The sequence below is a fragment of the Geotrypetes seraphini genome, chromosome 5, assembly GCF_902459505.1.
Source record: "Geotrypetes seraphini chromosome 5, aGeoSer1.1, whole genome shotgun sequence".
Classification (NCBI taxonomy): Eukaryota; Metazoa; Chordata; class Amphibia; order Gymnophiona; family Dermophiidae; genus Geotrypetes; species Geotrypetes seraphini.
Genome location: NC_047088.1, coordinates 269,621,191 through 269,641,590, shown reverse-complemented (window position 1 = coordinate 269,641,590; position 20,400 = coordinate 269,621,191). Strand labels below are relative to the sequence as shown.

At 40.4% G+C, this 20,400-nt stretch overlaps 1 protein-coding gene across 1 annotated transcript in view; it reads left to right on the top strand.

Annotated features, from left to right (window-relative positions):
• Window positions 1-20,400, top strand: part of ADCY10 (adenylate cyclase 10) — an 803,671-nt gene that overhangs the window by 490,157 nt on the left and 293,114 nt on the right. The window contains exon 25 of the mRNA XM_033944139.1: window positions 4,267-4,324. Within this exon, the coding sequence (XP_033800030.1) occupies window positions 4,267-4,324 (58 nt within the window). The remainder of the gene's footprint in view (window positions 1-4,266; window positions 4,325-20,400) is intronic.

Genomic DNA, 20,400 nt, shown 5'->3' with positions numbered 1-20,400 from the left:
GAGGAAAATATTGGTGGACCATGGCCATATGGGTCCCCTTCCCCCATCCTAATACCACTCTCTGTGCCCAGTTAATATAATCAGTGTCCCCTGTAATACCCAGCATAATGTAGCATGTGCAAGAAAATATAATAGTGTTAAATAGTTGTTAAAAAGTAACATAGAAACATAGAACATGATGGCAGAAAAGGGCCAGGGCCCATCTAGTCTGCCCACACTAATGGCCCACCCCCTAACTACCTCCATGAAGAGATCCCACATGCCAATCCCATCTTTTCTTAAAATCTGGCACGCTGCTGGCCTCAATTACCTGTTGTGGAAGATTGTTCTAGCGATCAACCACCCTTTTGGTGAAGAAATATTTTCTGGTTTCGCCATGAAATTTCCCACCCCTGATTTTCAACGGATGCTCTCTGCGTATGTCTGGTAGCGCTATAGAAATAATTAATAGTAGTAGTAGTAGCATAGAGAAACTGCCTCATTTTAGCAGCCAAGCAATTACTTAGCCAAGTTGAGTGCTTTGCTCCTTCCATTGTAATTTCAAATGTGAAACCAAAAGTATAAGCCAGCACAACAGTCTGCATTTCAACACACAAGACACTGCTGCCATTTTTAAAGAACCCAAATTCCCAATCTACCAAATGATAGCAGAACTCTAGTATTTATCTTTCTTCAAGACTAAGGAGAATCGCAGGGTCATAGTAACATAGTAACATAGTAGGTGACGGCAGATAAAGACCCGAATGGTCCATCCAGTCTGCCCAACCTGATTCAATTTAAATTTTTTTTTTTATTTTTTTTTCTTAGCTATTTCTGGGCGAGAATCCAAAGCTTTACCCGATACTGTGCTTGGGTTCCAACTGCCGAAATCTCTGTTAAGACTTACTCCAGCCCATCTACACCCTCCCAGCCATTGAAGCCCTCCCCTGCCCATCCTCCACCAAACGGCCATACACAGACACAGACCGTGCAAGTCTGCCCAGTAACTGGCCTAGTTCAATCTTTAATATTATTTTCTGATTCTAAATCTTCTGTGTTCATCCCACGCTTTTTTGAACTCAGTCACAGTTTTACTCTCCACCACCTCTCTCGGGAGCGCATTCCAGGCATCCACCACCCTCTCCGTAAAGTAGAATTTCCTAACATTGCCCCTGAATCTACCACCCCTCAACCTCAAATTATGTCCTCTGGTTTTACCATTTTCCTTTCTCTGGAAAAGATTTTGTTCTACGTTAATACCCTTCAAGTATTTGAACATCTGAATCATATCTCCCCTGTCTCTCCTTTCCTCTAGAGTATACATATTCAGGGCTTCCAGTCTCTCCTCATACGTCTTCTGGCGCAAGCCTCCTATCATTTTCGTCGCCTTCCTCTGGACCGTCTCAAGTCTTCTTATGCCTTTCGCCAGATACGGTCTCCAAAACTGAACACAATACTCCAAGTGGGGTACCAATGACCTGTACAGGGGCATCAACACCTTCTTCCTTCTACTGACTACGCCTCTCTTTATACAGCCCAGCATCCTTCTGGCAGCAGCCACTCCCTTGTCACACTGTTTTTTCGCCTTTAGATCTTCGGACACTATCACCCCAAGGTCCCTCTCCCCGTCCGTGCATATCAGCTTCTCTCCTCCCAGCATATACGGTTCCTTCCTATTATTAATCCCCAAATGCATTACTCTGCATTTCTTTGCATTGAATTTTAGTTGCCAGGCATTAGACCATTCCTCTAACTTTTGCAGATCCTTTTTCATATTTTCCACTCCCTCTTCGGTGTCTACTCTGTTACAAATCTTGGTATCATCTGCAAAAAGGCACACTTTTCCTTCTAACCCTTCAGCAATGTCACTTACATACATATTGAACAGGATTGGCCCCAGCACCGAACCCTGAGGGACTCCACTAGTCACCTTTCCTTCCTTCGAGCGACTTCCATTAACCACCACCCTCTGGCGTCTGTCCGACAGCCAGTTTCTGACCCAGTTCACCACTTTGGGTCCTAACTTCAGCCCTTCAAGTTTGTTCAACAGCCTCCTATGAGGAACTGTATCAAAGGCTTTGCTGAAATCCAAGTAAATTACATCTAGCATATGTCCTCGATCCAGCTCTCTGGTCACCCAATCAAAAAATTCAATCAGGTTCGTTTGGCACGATTTACCTTTTGTAAAGCCATGTTGCCTCGGATCCTGTAACCCATTGGATTCAAAGAAATACACTATCCTTTCTTTCATCAACACTTCCATTATTTTTCCAACAACTGAAGTGAGGCTCACCGGCCTGTAGTTTCCTGCTTCATCCCTGTGACCACTTTTATGAATAGGGACCACATCCGCTCTCCTCCAATCCCCAGGAATCACTCCCGTCTCCAGAGATTTGTTGAACAAGTCTTTAATAGGACTCGCCAGAACCTCTCTGAGCTCCCTTAGTATCCTGGGATGGATCCCGTCTGTTCCCATCGCTTTGTCCACCTTCAGTTTTTCAAGTTGCTCATAAACACCCTCCTCCGTGAACGGCGCAGAATCTACTCCATTTTCTCGTGTAACTTTGCCAGACAATCTCGGTCCTTCTCCAGGATTTTCTTCTGTGAACACATTTGCTTTCTCCTCATCACTCTCCACATATTTGTTCCCAGCATCTTTTAGCCTAGCAATTCCATTTTTTATCTTCCTCCTTTCACTAATATATCTGAAAAAATTTTTATCTCCCTTTTTTACATTTTTAGCCATTTGTTCTTCCGCCTGTGCCTTCGCCAAACGTATCTCTCTCTTGGCTTCTTTCAGTTTCACCCTGTAGTCCTTTCTGCTCTCCTCTTCTTGGGTTTTTTTATATTTCATGGCCGTCCTAGAGGCAATTTTTTTTACTTAGCCAATAGAAAGAACATCTTGCAACTAGTATGCACAGAGCTATGTGCAGGGAAAACTTGGAGTCCAATCATTCTATAAATTGATACTGCCTGGATAATAATAATAAAATCCAAACTTCAGTGGCAACACCTAAAGAAAGAACATAAGCATTATCATATTAAAACAGATTGATGGTCTATCAAACACCAAAACATGAAAGGCCAAATGGCCCATCTGCCCTTCTCTCAAGTCCAGTGTCCTCTAGGTCAAGATCCCCAAAGAGTAAATAAACTTTACGCTGTTTATCCCAGAAATAAGCAGTAGATTTTTCTTTTTTTTTTGTAAATCTTTATTCATTTTTACCTCTTACAAGTGTATCAATAAAATTGACAATTGAAATTTAAATACATCACTTGAACATCTATCATATTTAACAATAATACATAACATTTAATCCCTTCCCTCCCATCCCATCCTATGAAATATTCTTTTTACTTATCCAATCATTTAATAAACTCAGAATATCCCCCCACCCATCCCATCACTTGCATTGTACTTATAATGGAAAATGGTATCCATTCATTCTATTCATTACAATATATTGTCAATGGCACCCATATCTCTTTAAATTTGTTATAATTCCCTTTTTGTATGGTGATTGTTCTCTCCATCTTATGGGTGTGGCACAAAGCAGTAGATTTTTCCAAGTCTAACTTAAGAATGGCTGATGAACTTTACCTTTAGGAACTTCTTTCAGCCTTTTTAAAAACCTGCTGAGTTAGCTGCTTTTACCACATATTTTAGTAATGTATTCCAGACTTTAATTACATATTGTGAAAAAATATTTTCTCTTGTTTTAAATTTACAGCTTAGTAGTCTCATTGCATGATCCTAGTCCTAGTATTTTTGGAAAGAGTAAACAAATGACTCGCATCTATGCGTTCCACTCCACTCAGTATTTTATAGACCTCTATCATATTTCTCCTGAACCATCTCTTCTCCAAGCTGAAGAGCCCTAGCCGCTTTAGCCTTTCCTCAGAGATTTAAAAAAAAAAAAATTATTTCATCACTCTTCTCTGTACCTTTTCTAAATCTGCTACATCTTGACTACCAGAGCTACTGTAGCTCTTTTCCCTAACACTCATAATGCAATATTCATTTTCCTTTTTGAACAAGCTATAACATTTGTTTTATATTTCCCTATCTCGAAAACATTCTGGCAGGTGTATATTAGGAAGATCTTAATTCAGTCCTTTTACTCCCTCTCTCTGGAAGGACGAGGTGGCTCCCTGACCCTAGGTCGGTGCACAATTGGATATGTTTCATAGGCAGTGAAGAAAGGAAAGGAAGCTTGGTGTCTATATATTTTTCAGAGGTGTATCCCATGAAAATCTGATTTACACAGAAACCATTTTCTTTTTCAGAATCCCTAATATCACAAAGGAGCAATGAAAAGAAGGTTCTTCTAGAGGAAAAACCCAGGTAGGTAACTGGGAAGGGGGGAGGATATAAGGGAATAGCCAGAAGCAGCATATGCTCTGAACAAATGAACACAAATATAGGGAGTATAGGTCTGAGTATAGTCAATGCTATCTCTCACTCCTCCCATCTACCCTGCTGATCCACTTCATCAACCCCTGCCACCTTTTCTTCCTTCTCTGAAATCACTGAGGAGGAAACTGCACATTTTCTTTCCTCTTCCAACCTTACTATCTGTGCCTTTGTTCATATCCCCACCCAATTACTGATCAAATCTCTCCTACAGTTATCTCAACTATCTGCCATATCCTCAACCTATCGCTCTCCACTGCAACTGTACCCAACACCTTCAAAATCTGCTGTAGTTACGCCGCTCCTCAAAAAACTTTTGCTTGATCTTGCCTCTCAAATTATTGTCCCACCTCGTTCCTCCCCTTCTTATCCAAGCTACTAAAGCATGCTGTTCACCACTTCAACCGCACCATTATCTTAACTTTCTTTTGTCTCAAACTGTCCTCAATCCACTTCAAACCAGCTTTCATCCTCTTTATTCTACATAAACTGCCCTTGCTAGAGTCTCCAATGACCTGCTCCTGGTCAAATCCAAAGGCATCTACTCCGTCCTCATTTGGCATTTGACACTGTAAATCACTGCCTACTCATCAATATATTATCCTCATTTGGATTTCAGGATTCTCTTATCTCATGGTTTTCATCCTATCTTTCCCATTGCACTTTTAGCGTATGCTCTGGAGGAGCCTCCTTTGCTGACAATCCGCTATCGGTCGGTGTACTTCAGGGCTCTGTCCTGGGACCTCTTCTTTTCTTCCTTGGTGCTCTGATCTCCTCCCACGGCTTCCAGTACCATCTCTATATAGACGACTACAGCAATCCAGATCCAAGTCTCAGCCTGCCTGGCTGACATTGCTACCTGGATGTCTCTCTGCTATCTAAAATTAAACAAGGCCAAGACTGAACTCATCTTTCCTTCTAAACTTTCCTCTCTACTTCCTCCATTCTCCATTTTGGTGGATAATGCTGTCTTCCTCCCTGTCTCGACGGCTCACAACCTTGGGATCATCTTTGACTTATCTCTTTTCTTCTCTTTCCATATCCAACAGATCACCAAAACTTGTTGTTTCTCTCTCTATAACATCACTAAAATCCAGACTTTCCTGTCTGAACATGCAGCCAAGTCCCTCATCCATGCTCTCGTCACCTCTCACCTAGATTATTGCAACTTGCTTCTCAAAGGTCTTCCACTATGCCATCTCTCCCCCCACTTCAATCAGTCCAAAATTCTGCTGCACGGCCCATATTCCTCCAGGGTCATTATGCTCACATTATCCCTCTTCTCAAGTCGCTTCACTGGTTCTCTGTCTGTTTCTGTGTAAAGTTCAAGCTCCTCTTACTGACCTACAAGTGTATCCACTCTGCGGCTCCTCAGTATGTCTCCTCATACCCTGCCCCGGGAACTTTAATCGTCTGTTCCCTTCTCCTCTATTGCCAACTGCCAACTCTGTCCCTTCTGCCTTGCTGCATCACACGCCTGGAACAAACTGCCTGACTCAATTCATCAGGCACCGTATTTGGTGGTATTCAAATCCGGGCTTAAAGCCCACTTCTTTAAAGCCACTTCCTCTGTAGTCTGTTACCTTTTCTACCTCATCATTCCCTCTGTAATTCCATACCTAAGCATACATAGATTCACCATTTGTCCTGTATGTCTGTCATTAGATTGCAAGCTCTTTCGAGCAGGGACTGTCTCTTGCGTGTTTAATGTAGTGCTAAAGAAATAATAAATAGCAGTAGTATCCAGTCTGTCCAACAGTCACATTATCAAGGCAATGTTGAACCAACAATCCATAAGAACATAACAATAACCACATTGGGTCAGACCAATGGTTCATCCAGCCCAGTTTCCTGTTTCCAACAGTGGCTAATCCAGGCCACAGTATCTGGCAGAAACCCAAATAGTAGTAACATTTCATGCTACCAATCCCAGGGCAAGCAGTGGCTTCCCCGTGTCTGTCCGTGTTTCCTCCAGGAACTTGTCCAAATCTTTCTTGAATTCAGCTACGCTAACTGTTGTAACCACAACCTCTGGCAACGAGTTCCAGAGCTTAACTCTTCTTTGGAAAAAAAAAAATTCTTCCTATTGGTTTTAAAAGTATTCCCATGTAATTTCATTGAGTGCTTTTTGAAAGATTATTACATTTTACATGCAAAGTTCCACTATAACAACATAAGAACATAAGAAGTTGCCTCTGCTGAGGCAGACCAGAGGTCCATCCTGCTCAGCGGTCCGCTCCCGCGGTGGCCCATCAAGCCCATTGCCTGAGTAGTGGTATATATCTATCTATACCCTTCAATCCCTTTTTCTTCTAGGAATCTATCCAAACCTTCTTTGAAACCATTTAATGTGTTCCTGTCTACCACAGCCTCTGGAAGCGCGTTCCATGTATCCACCACCCTCTGAGTGAAGAAGAACTTCCTAGCATTTGTTCTAAACCTGTCCCCTTTCAGTTTCTCCGAGTGCCCCCTTGTACTTGTGGTGCCCCTTAATTTGAAAAATCTGTCCCTGTCTACTTTTTCTATGCCTTTCAGGATCTTAAAGGTTTCTATCATGTCTCCTCTAAGTCTCCGCTTTTCCAGGGAGAAGAGTCCTAGCTGCTTTAATCTGTCGGTATATGGGAGATTTTCCATTCCCTTTATCAGTTTAGTCGCTCTTCTCTGTACCCCCTCTAGTACCGCCATGTCCTTCTTGAGGTGCGGCGACCAGTACTGGACACAGTACTCCAGATGCGGCCGCACCATTGCACGATACAGCGGCATGATGACTTCCCTCGTCCTGGTCGTGATACCCTTCTTAATGATACCCAACATTCTGTTAGCTTTCCTTGAGGCCGTGGCACACTGCGCCGATGCCTTCAGTGTTGCGTCTACCATCACTCCCAGGTCTCTCTCTAGGTTACTGACCCCTAGTGGTGTTCCCCCCATTTTGTAAGTGAACATCGGGTTCTTTTTCCCCACATGCATGACCTTGCATTTCCCTACGTTGAAGCTCATTTGCCATTTTTCGGCCCACTTTTCCAGCTGCGTTAGATCCTTTTGGAGATCTTCGCAGTCTTCCCTCGTTTGAGCCCTGCTGTATAGTTTGGTGTCATCTGCAAATTTTATGACCTCACACTTGGTTCCCGCTTCTAGGTCGTTTATGTAGATATTGAACAGGAGCGATCCCAGCACCGACCCCTGTGGAACTCCGCTCGTGACCCCTTTCCAGTCCGAGTAGTGGCCCTTTACGCCAGCCAGTTTTTGATCCATCGGTGGACCTCCCCTTGCACCCCGTGGTTCCATATCTTTTTGAGCAGTCTCTCGTGTGGTACCTTGTCGAAGGCTTTTTGGAAGTCGAGGTAAATGATATCTATAGATTCCCCTTTATCCACCTGGCTGTTCACCCCCTCAAAGAAGTACAATAAGTTTGTGAGGCAAGACCTACCCTTGCAGAAGCCATGCTGACTCGGTTTTAGCTGCACATTGTTTTCGATATATTCACAGATGCTGTCCTTAATCAGTGCCTCCATCATCTTTCCCGGGACTGAGGTCAGGCTCACCGGCCTGTAGTTTCCTGGGTCGCCCCTTGAGCCCTTCTTGAAGATGGGCGTGACATTTGCTATTTTCCAGTCTTCCGGGATCTCTCCGGTTTTTAGGGATAGGTTGCATATTTGTCGGAGTGGCTCCGCTATTTCGTTTTTTAGTTCCTTGAGTACCCTTGGGTGAATGCCGTCCGGACCTGGCAATTTGTCGCTTTTTAGTCTGTCTATCTGCTTGAGTACATCCTCTTTGCTTACCTTTAAATTGACCAGCTTATCATTTTGGTCTCCTATTACGATTTCCTCGGGTTACGGAATGTTGGTTGTATTCTCCCTCGTGAAGACTGACGTGAAGAACTCATTTAACTTGTCAGCTATCTCTTTCTCTTCTTTTACTACTCCCTTTCTATCTCCATCATCCAATGGTCCCACTTCTTCTCTTGCCGGTTGCTTCCCCTTGACGTATCTGAAGAAAGACTTGAAGTTTGTTGCTTCCTCTGCCAGTCTCTCTTCGTATTCCCTTTTTGCTTTTCTAACCAGTCGGTGACACTCCTTCTGGTGTTCTTTGTGCACTTTTTGGTTCTCCTCTGATTGGTCTTTTTTCCATTTTCTGAATGATGCTTTTTTGTCGCTTATCGCCTTCTTCACTGCATTTGTTATCCACACTGGGTTTTTTGTTCTATTTTTTTTGCACCCTTTCCTGAACTTGGGGATGTACAGGTTTTGTGCTTCATGCACAGACCCCTTGAGTAAGGTCCAGGCTTTTTCTACGGATTCCATCTTTCCTATGTTGCCTTTGAGTTTCTTTCCCACCATTTCCCTCATGGCATCATAATTTCCTTTTTTGAAGTTGAGTGCCGTCGTTGTGGTTCTTTTCCCCTTTGATGATCCAATTTCTAGCCTGCACTGGATCGTTTTGTGATCGCTGTTAACTAGCGGGGCTAATACCGCCACCTCCTTTGCTTGCCCCCCTAGTCCGTTGAAGATTAGGTCAAGAGTGGCATCGCCCCGTGTTGGTTCCGTGACCAATTGCTCCATGAAACAGTCCCTCGTGACCTCTAGGAATTTGGTCTCCCTTGCGCAGTTTGAGTGTCCAATACTCCAGTCTATCCCAGGATAGTTGAAGTCCCCCATCACCACCACATTTCCGCTTCTGCATACCTGCCTCAGTTCAGCCTCCATGTACTGGTCGATTTCTTCCGGTTGTCCAGGTGGGCGGTAGTACAGACCCAATTTAATGTCTGCCCCAGTTCCTCCCTGTAGCTTAACCCATAGTGATTCCAAGCCATCCGCCCGTACTGTTGTTTCCATCCTGGCTGAGGGTATGGAGTCTTTTATGTACAGCGCTATTCCTCCACCCTTTTTATGTGTCCTGTCTCTCCTGTATAGTTTGTACCCTGGTATGGCCACATCCCACTGATTGTCCTCAGTCCACCATGTTTCTGTAACTCCAATTATGTCCAGGTCCTTTTTGCTGGCAATGATTTCTAGTTCACCCATTTTGGCTCTTAGGCTCCTAGCATTTGTGTATAGGCAGTTTAAGACCCAGGTTTTTGCCCTCTCTTTTGGTTGTCTTACCCTTCCCCCCCCCCGAGATATGCAAGACCTGTACTCAGATGATATGAATATGATCTAAAATACCCATGTTCTTTACTTGATTTCAATTCTGTTATTCTCTAAGTATACTTGGAGTCGATTTCTCAGTCCACAATCACCTCCATGTCCAAAGAAAGCTCTTATATCAAATTACATTTTTTTTCAATTTCTTCCGGACCTCAGCAACACTACTCACCACTCAAATACTCTCATAGCAGCAAAGCTTTGTGTGTCCTATCATCATTGATCCATTAATATCAGGTATTTAATCATTCTCTCCTTTTTTTTCTATCAAACAGTAATCGTTACCTTATTTAACTATTTTAAACTGAAAAGTTAACTTTACTTCTCTTTTAGCTGTTTTAATAACATGATCTGGAAAGGCTGGATCCAACATCTTTCACATAAAGGTTTTTCAAGGATCCTTCCCCAGAAACAAACAGAAAACATTAAATATTTTCTTTCTCCTTCAATATTTCAGTTAAAAACTTATGCAAAACACATACCAAAGCCATCCCTTGTCACCTGACCTTACCTGCCTTATTGAGTCAAGACAGTCTAAAAGGGAGAGAATGATTATGTACCCAATGACGATAGAACACATACAGCTTGAAGAAAGCCACAGCATGATGGCTAAAACATCAATTCTTTCTACACAGCCGAGGTAAGACACGGAAACTTGCTACAATCATGACGCCAGCCACGGAAGCCTAAGAGAACACATACAGCTTTGCCACTATGAGAGTGGTGAGTGGTATTGCTGAGGTCTGGAAGAATTTGAAAAGAAATGTAATTTGATATAGGAGCTTTCTTTGGACTTGGAGGTGATTGTGGATGTATTACTATGGTATGCAAGATGCAGACTTGCTCCTGATTTATCCTTGCCATTATCAGGACTCAGATCATAAATAAGTCTGTCCTACAGAGGTGTCATCAAAACCTACCCAGCCCATCCTGATCTGTCTTCCCACATACAGGATATAAGTTTGTCCAGCATGGGCTACACAGCCTCACTGCTGGAGTTGTCATCAGAGCTAATTCCAGCCCATCGTGATCTGTCTGGTGCTTCAATATTGTTTTCGGTCGCTAGAGACAGCCAGGCTACCTGGAATTCTGTAGAACTTGTCTGTCCTGTACGATTGAAAATGTGATGGTGAAATAGCATCTCCCACCCCACCCCCCAATTTGCTGATGACACAAAGTTGTTAAATCACAAGAGGATTGTGAAAAATTGCAAAAGGACCTTGGGAGACTGGGCATCAAAATGCGTATGATGTTTAATGTGAGCAAGTGCAAAGTGATGCCTGTGGGGAAAGAGGAACCCAAACTATAGCTATGTGATGTTGGGTTCTGTGTTAGGAGTCACTGCCCATGGGCGTGGCTTAGCGTGCACACAAAATGGCCGTGTGATCGCAGCGCTCCTCTTACCTGGGCAACCGTTGAATAAATAAAGATTTTCCTTTTAAACTGTTTTCGGCTGAAAACATCGGAGAGGACAGCGGGAGCATGGCGAGCACCCGACAGAGTAAGAGTGAAACCGGAGGGGCTGTGAAAAGGCAGAAGCAGGATCAAATTACCCCGAGTAAGGTTCCGCTTCCTGCTGATGTATCAGAGGAGTTAAGCAAAGCTGAAGTTATGGGGGAACTGAGGCAAATCAAACAAATGCTGACAGAGACTGTGAGTAATATGGCAGAACTGAAGGAAGAAATCCTGAATATACACAGACAAATGGAAGTAGCTAATAAAAGAACAACAGAGTTAGAAGTTAAAATGGAGAGAAAAAGATGCAAAAATGACAGTTTGGAAATAATTCAATTGAAAAGTCAGCTGGAAGATTACGAAAACCGTGGAAGAAGAAAGAATATAAAACTTTTTGGAATACAGGAAAATTTGGAAGGGAAAAATGCAATACAGTTTTTAGAAAATTTAATTCCTAGATTATTGCAGTTGGATTTCAAACAGCCTTTGGAAATAGAACGGGCGCAAAGGATTCCAATAAAGAGTCTGGAAAATCAAGGGAGACCAAGACCATTAATATTCAAGATGTTAAGATACCAGCAAGCAATAGAAAAGATAAAAACTTAAACTATAAAGGATCCAAAATATGGTTTTTACCAGACTTTGCTAAAAATACAGCAAATATTGGGAAGAAATTCCTTGATCTGAGATCTCAATTAAAGGAAAAAGGATATAAGTATGGGTTATATTACCCAGCAAAAATGAGGGTATCTTGTGGGGATAAATCTTTGTATTTTGTTGATCCGGAAAAACTAAAGACCTTTCTTTCAAAATCAGAACCTATGTCATTTTAGCACAATGGGTGTTGAAATGAAGGGATAAATACTAAGACTGGATTGGTGGATATTGAACAAAAAATTAAATATAAAGAACTATGGGACTTTTGTTTGTTGGAAAAAGAAGAATATGCAACAAAGAACAGGAAATAAAAATGAACAAGTGAAAAAGAAAATAAAAGAATGTAAAGAAGAAAGAAGGATAGACTGGAAAGACATTAAAGTGAAGTTATTAGACTGAAAGATGGATGGTTGGAGTAAAGAATGAACAAGAAGGATTAAAGGACTGGACAAATTAACACAAAAGGAAAAGTGAAGACTGAATAGGAAAATAAATAGATGTGAAGGAGAAAGCAGGACTGATAGACTAAAAGGATATTATATAAAAAAAAAAAATGAATGACAATGGGCAGTCAAAAGTCTTTAAGAGTGGATGGATGGAGATAAGAAATAAATATGAAAGTTCAGTTTATTTAATAAGTCAGAAAAGGAGAAAGTAAAGAATGAAAGGACAATAAGGAAAAGATTGCAGAATGGACTAATGATAGAAAGGACAAGTTATATGATATTTAAATGCAAGTAAAGGAAAGGAAAATGAATAATATAAAAGAAAGATACATAAGAATTTATTGGTAGCTGAAGGAATGTAAAGATTGATGTTGTGATAATATAGTTTTAAAAAGATTGGATTTAATTTGGAGAAGAGGAAATATAAAAAGGGGGGAAAAATTATTTTGAAAATGAAATACAAATGTTTAAATACAAATAGAGGATAAAAACTTATAAAATTGAAGGTTTTTTTTAACAGAAATATATGAAGAGATGGATATTTGTTGTTGGATATTAAAAGGAGGATAGGAGAAGATGGATTAGATAATATAAGATATAGGAAAATGATACTTTTTATTAAATATATGACTATGATAGAATTTTCTTGAATGAAATAAAATGTTGGGGGAATGAATTAGAGATTGGTGAAATGATAAAAACGCATTAATGGAATGTTAGGAAATAAATATGGTTATGTGACTAAGGGTTAAATAATAGATAGAGAAATTAATTACTTTAAAATGGAAAAAAAAAAAGAAAAAAGGTTTTATGATTAGAAGAGAGATATAATTAGATATATTGTGGAGAGGTAGTGAGTTTGTCTCAATAAAGGATAAAGGGGTTATTAATAAATATTGGTTGCCTGGGGGGGAGGGGGGAAGTTGGGATTACTGTCCAATGTGTGTCCTTAAGCAGTCATTATATTGGGGAGGGAGGGGTGGGAAGAAGGTGGGTATTAAAGATATTACTAGGATGATTAAGGAAAAGATTAATAAGGGATTGGGTAATTTGGAGGTAAGAATGTGTGCCATGGGGAGAAGTTTTTTAGATCTTAGTTATGGAAGAAGGGAAGAGGAAGATTATGATAAGGAGTATAAAATATATTATGTCTTTTAAGATATTTTCTATTAATGTCAATGGCCTGAATCATGTAATCAAAAGGAAAAAGGTATTATCATTTTTAAAGAAGCAAAACGCGGATGTTTATTGTCTGCAGGAGACCCATCTTAATATAAAGGAATCACAGAAACTAACGGGTGGGTGGGTGAAAGAATGTTTTTTTGCTCCAGCAGAGGGTAAAAAAGCAGGAGTAGCAGTTCTTATAAATAAAAAGTGTATGGCCAATTTTAAGATAGTAAATTCGGACCCACATGGAAGATGGCTACATGTTGATAAAAGTATGGGAAATAATGCCCTGGCGTTGTTCAATATATATGCCCCTAATTTGAATCAATCAGAATTCTTTAAAAAATTGCAGAGTATGTTGTTACCACTGGCTGCTTCTAATTTAGTGGTGGCTGGAGATTTTAATGCTGTAATGGATCCATTAATGGATAAAAAACCAGGTAAAAGTATAAAATCTTTAGGTTTAGATAATTTGGTTCAATCATGTGATTTGAAGGATATATGGCGTATTCTTCATTTTAATGATCAGGAATTTTCATTTTGTTCACAGGTTCATAAATCATTTTCAAGAATAGATTATATTTTTATTTCATCACATAAGGTGCAGCAAGTGATTAAGGCTTCCATTGATCCCATTATCATTTCGGATCATGCGGGAGTATGGATAGATTTACAATTAGATCAATTAGAAAATAGAAGACCTCTTTGGAGATTTGATAATGCATTGCTTGTGGATGAAAAATTTTTGGAAAATTTTAAAACACAAATTAGTGATTTATTTCAAATTAATTTAGTGGAAGATACATTGTGTCTGATTAGGTGGAGAAGGGAGGGGCTCTGTTTTACTTCTAAGGTTAATTGCATTATCTTTGGGACATTGCTGAAACAAGGCTGCCCTGTGAACTTCTAAAAGCTAAATTACTCAGCATTTCATATTCTGCTCTTTTCACTGGTTTTCAGCATTATATCTGCTTAATTTCTCTTCTCCCTGTTTCTTACTAAAAAAAATATAAAAAAGCACAAAATAATAAATCCTTCTCTTTCCTCTGTTAAATCTTATTTCCTCTTCCTGCATTTTTGTTCAAAATACTGTGTTTTAGGTGGTATAGAGCCTATATTTCTGGTGCCTGTGGCTCAGGGTGACTAAAGTAGGGAAAATCCTGTTATAAATCCTGTGTTTTAGGGTAGCACTGATAGAACCTGCATTTTTGTTTAAAATACTGTGTTTTAGGTGGTATAGAGCCTATATTTCTGCCTTACTTGTAGTCTTACTTATAGTCCCACCAACCCCAAGGACCACTATTCATATATAGAGACCCATATAATCAGGACTACTCAAATCAAGTCACTTCACAACCAATCAAGATGACCTTTATTCTATGCATCACTGTGGTGCTTTAATTCCAAGACATACTATTTGGAGGCTTAAGGCTTACCCCATCTGTCTTCAACTTGCCAGTATTAAGGAGGAGCTCTGCAAACTTAAACAGGAATTGAATACAATTAAAGCAGCTTCCATCACTCCACAAAATCATACCAACTTACCACCTCTACCTCAAAGAATAAAACAGCCCAGGAATAAATGGGTCACAGTAGGCTCAGGAAGACTGCGACATGTAACTCAGAAACATCCACCTTCACTAATATTACCTCTACAGAATTCCTTCGCTCCACTAGGGCACTGCGATACTCAGGAAAACAGAAGGGAGGTGGGACTTGAACCAATGAAGGAAACTCAAGAGAACAAGAGCACCCTAAGTACAAATAAAAAAGCCAAAACCAGAAAACTATTACTGTTGGGGGATTCCATCATCAGAGGCATTAACCTTGGAACACAGGGCGAGGAGACCAAAATAGTGAAATGTCTTCCAGGATCCTCAATTACCAGGAGTTCCAGGCAAATACTGACTATAATTAAGGAAGAAACTAAGGATTTTAACACTGATGTTGTTATCTATCTGGGAACAAATGACCTGGCAAACAACTCCACACTTGCAGCACAGAAAGCTTTTCGGGAGCTTGGTGAGGGCGTGAAACCTTTTGTAAAGACTTTAGCTTTTTCTGAAATACTGCCTGCATATGGAAAAGGAGAGCAAAGAGTGAAAAACACAGAGGACTTTAATAGATGGCTCAGAGCCTGGTGTCATCAAGAAGGCTCATAGGAGGATGGGGAAATACATGGAAGGACAAGAAGCTATATTGCACTGATGGGCTACATATTACTACAGCAGGAAAAAGAAACCTTGCAGAGAAATTTAGACAATATTTTTCTAGGCATTTAAACTAGAAGGTGGGGGTGGTGTATGTACGAAGGACAATTATAGAGACCATCCCCGGCAAAAGAAAAGATGTGATAGTAGTAAAGGCTGCAACATAAGCAATATCAGCAACTCATTTCTTAGTATTGCAACGGAAAGTGAAACGACACAAAAATCCATACGAAAAAGGAGATTATCGCTGAAAAATAGCTGGAAAGCGATGACCACAAATGCTCGCAGTCTAAGCAACAAAGTTCATGATCTGCAAGCCCTGATATTAGAGGCAGATCTAGATATTGTTGCTATCACAGAGACATGGTTCAGTGAATCACATGGATGGGATGCAAACATACCGGGATATAATCTTTTTAGGAAGGACAGAGATGGTCATAAATGTGGAGGAGTAGCTCTCTATGTAAAGATCAATATCCAAGCGACCGAAATGCAAGGGACCTGGGATCAGGAAGAAGCGATATGGATTGCTCTGAAAAGAGAAGATGGAACTTCTATCTACGTGGGTGTAGTCTACAGACCTCCGACTCATTCACAGCAAATTGATAAGGATCTGATTGTGGATATCCAAAAGTTTGGAAGGAAAGAGGAGGTTCTGCTGTTGAGAGATTTCAACCTGCCGGATGCGGACTGGAATGTTCCGTCTGTGGAATCGGAAAGAAGTAGGGAGATTGTGGATGCCTTTCAAGAGGCTCTGCTCAGACAAATGGTGACGGAACCCACAAGGGAAAAAGCGATATTGGATTTGGTCCTCACAAATGGAGAGAATATCTCTAATGTTCGAGTGGGTGCTCACCTGGGTAGTAGCGATCATCAAACGGTTTGGTTTGATATAACGGCTAAAGTGGAGAGCGGCCGCACGATACTTAAAGTCCTAGATTTCAAACGTACGGACTTTAATGCAATGGGAAAGTACCTGAAGAAAGAGCTGTTAGGATGGGAGGACATAAGAGAAGTGGAAAGACAGTGGTCTAAGCTGAAAGGAGCGATAAAAATGGCTACGGACCTTTATGTGAAGAAAATCAATAAAAACAAGAGAAAAAGGAAGCCGATATGGTTCTCCAACCTAGTGGCTGAGAAAATAAAGGCGAAAGAGTTGGCGTTCATGAAATATAAAAAAACCCAAGAAGAGGAGAGCAGAAAGAACTACAGGGTGAAACTGAAAGAAGCCAAGAGAGAGATACGTTTGGCGAAGGCACAGGCGGAAGAACTAATGGCTAAAAATGTAAAAAAGGCAGATAAAAATTTTTTCAGATATATTAGTGAAAGGAGGAAGATAAAAAATGGAATTGCTAGGCTAAAAGATGCTGGGAACAAATATGTGGAGAGTGATGAGGAGAAAGCAAATGTGCTAAACAAATACTTCTGTTCTGTGTTCACAGAAGAAAATCCTGGAGAAGGACCGAGATTGTCTGGCAAAGTTACACGAGAAAATGGAGTAGATTCTGCGCCGTTCACGGAGGAGGGTGTTTATGAGCAACTTGAAAAACTGAAGGTGGACAAAGCGATGGGACCAGACGGGATCCATCCCAGGATACTAAGGGAGCTCAGAGAGGTTCTGGCGAGTCCTATTAAAGACTTGTTCAACAAATCTCTGGAGACGGGAGTGATTCCTGGGGATTGGAGGAGAGCGGATGTGGTCCCTATTCATAAAAGTGGTCACAGGGATGAAGCAGGAAACTACAGGCCGGTGAGCCTCACTTCAGTTGTTGGAAAAATAATGGAAGTGTTGCTGAAAGAAAGGATAATGTATTTCCTTGAATCTAATGGGTTACAAGATCCGAGGCAACATGGCTTTACAAAAGGTAAATCGTGCCAAACGAACCTGATTGAATTTTTTGATTGGGTGACCAGAGAGCTGGATCGAGGACATATGCTAGATGTAATTTACTTGGATTTCAGCAAAGCCTTTGATACAGTTCCTCATAGGAGGCTGTTGAACAAACTTGAAGGGCTGAAGTTAGGACCCAAAGTGGTGAACTGGGTCAGAAACTGGCTGTCGGACAGACGCCAGAGGGTGGTGGTTAATGGAAGTCGCTTGAAGGAAGGAAAGGTGACTAGTGGAGTCCCTCAGGGTTCGGTGCTGGGGCCAATCTTGTTCAATATGTATGTAAGTGACATTGCTGAAGGGTTAGAAGGAAAAGTGTGCCTTTTTGCAGATGATACCAAGATTTGTAACAGAGTAGACACCGAAGAGGGAGTGGAAAATATGAAAAAGGATCTGCAAAAGTTAGAGGAATGGTCTAATGCCTGGCAACTAAAATTCAATGCAAAGAAATGCAGAGTAATGCATTTGGGGATTAATAATAGGAAGGAACCGTATATGCTGGGAGGAGAGAAGCTGATATGCACGGACGGGGAGAGGGACCTTGGGGTGATAGTGTCCGAAGATCTAAAGGTGAAAAAACAGTGTGACAAGGCAGTGGCTGCTGCCAGAAGGATTCTGGGCTGTATAAAGAGAGGCGTAGTCAGTAGAAGGAAGAAGGTGTTGATGCCCCTGTACAGGTCATTGGTGAGGCCCCACTTGGAGTATTGTGTTCAGTTTTGGAGACCGTATCTGGCGAAAGACGTAAGAAGACTTGAGGCGGTCCAGAGGAGGGCGACGAAAATGATAGGAGGCTTGCGCCAGAAGACGTATGAGGAGAGACTGGAAGCCCTGAATATGTATACCCTAGAGGAAAGGAGAGACAGGGGAGATATGATTCAGACATTCAAATACTTAAAGGGTATTAACGTAGAACAAAATCTTTTCCAGAGAAAGGAAAATGGTAAAACCAGAGGACATAATTTGAGGTTGAGGTGTGGTAGATTCAGGGGCAATGTTAGGAAATTCTACTTTACGGAGAGGGTGGTGGATGCCTGGAATGCGCTCCCGATTGAGGTGGTGGGGAGTAAAACTGTGACTGAGTTCAAAGAAGCTTGGGATGAACACAGAAGATTTAGAATCAGAAAATAATATTAAAGATTGAACTAGGCCAGTTACTGGGCAGACTTGTACGGTCTGCGTCTGTGTATGGCCGTTTGGAGGAGGATGGGCAGGGGAGGGCTTCAATGGCTGGGAGGGTGTAGATGGGCTGGAGTAAGTCTTAACAGAGATTTCGGCAGTTGGAACCCAAGCACAGTACCGGGTAAAGCTTTGGATTCTCGCCCAGAAATAGCTAAGAAGAAAAAAAAAAAAAAAATTTAAATTGAATCAGGTTGGGCAGACTGGATGGACCATTCGGGTCTTTATCTGCCGTCATCTACTATGTTATATGTTATACATCTATTGAAAATGTATGGGACGCTTTTAAAGCGACTATGAGAGGTCATATTATATCATATTCGGCTTTTGTTAGGAAACAGATTAAAAAACAGTATATAGAGTTAGAAAAAGAAATTAAAATACTAGAAGCTAAATTGGTAAGCAAATGGGAACATGAGATATTGCAAGCTCTTTTGAAAGCAAAAGGTAAATATAATGAATTAGCTTCAAAAATGATAAGAAGAGATTTGTTTTCCAAACAGACAGTGTATTATGGACATTCTAATAAGGCGGGAAGATTATTGGCAAATTATCTTAAAGCAAAAAAAAGAAGAACTAACATTAATGGGATAAAAGATGATAATGGTATAATAACAAATCAAACAAATATAATATTAAAACAATTTTTAAAATTTTATAAGGACTTGTATTCTTCTGAGCCTTATTTGGAGAGGCAAAAGGATGGTAAAAATTTTTTAGATTTAATTATTGGACCTAAGGTTCCTGATCATATAAAACGGAGTTTAGATGAACCTATATCGCTAAAAGAATTAGAAACAGCATTGAGGTCTCTTAGAGTTGGATCCACTCCAGGTGGTGATGGATATACAGTAGAATTTTATAAAACATTTCAAAGTGTCCTTTCCCCATATTTACTAAATTTATATCAGACACAACTTATAAAAGGTGATATTAAAGGTACTATGGCTGAATCAGTAGTAATTGTTTTGCCTAAGCCAAATAAAGATCCTACTTTGGTTTCGAACTACAGGCCTATATCTTTAATAAATGTGGATAATAAACTTTTGGTGAAAATTTTGGCTTTGAGATTAGCCAAAGCTCTCCCACATATTATAGATACGCACCAGACTGGTTTTGTTGCTAAAAGACACTCCACTAATAACTCTAGATTATTGTTCCATATGTTAAATTTATCAAAAAATTTGGATGAAGCGGCTTTTACAGTTTCTTTGGATGCAGAAAAAGCGTTTGATAGGGTAGAATGGAATTTTATGTATCAGGCTTTAGATTGGTTTGGTATAGGTTCTGGATTTATACAAATGATAAAAACATTGTATAGCTTCCCGGTTGCAAGATTAAATATCAATAATATGTTATCTGAGGGTTTCCAATTGCAGAGGGGAGTTAGACAAGGTTGTCCTTTATCTCCTTTGTTATTTGATATTGTATTAGAACCCTTATTGTTAGCAATACAACAAGCAAAGGGGATACAGGGTATTCCATATTCTGATATGGAATATAAAATTTCGGCATATGCGGATGATATTCTACTTTATTTGAGGAATCCAGAGTCTACCTTAACTTGTCTATTGGAATTAATTGATATATTTGGCAAATTTTCAGGTTATAAAATTAACTGGAGTAAGTCTGAACTTATACCTTTAAATGTTTATTGTGTAAAAGGACTATTTGACGCTTTTCCGTTCATATGGAAGGAAGAAGGATTTAAATATCTTGGTATTCAAGTTAAAAATGCAATTGAGGATACAGTAAAGGAAAATGAAAAATTTGTATTAAAAAGAGTTTCAGAGTTATGTGAGCAATGGAATCCGTTACATCTTTCTTGGTGGGGGAGAGTTCAAACTATTAAAATGATGATCTTGCC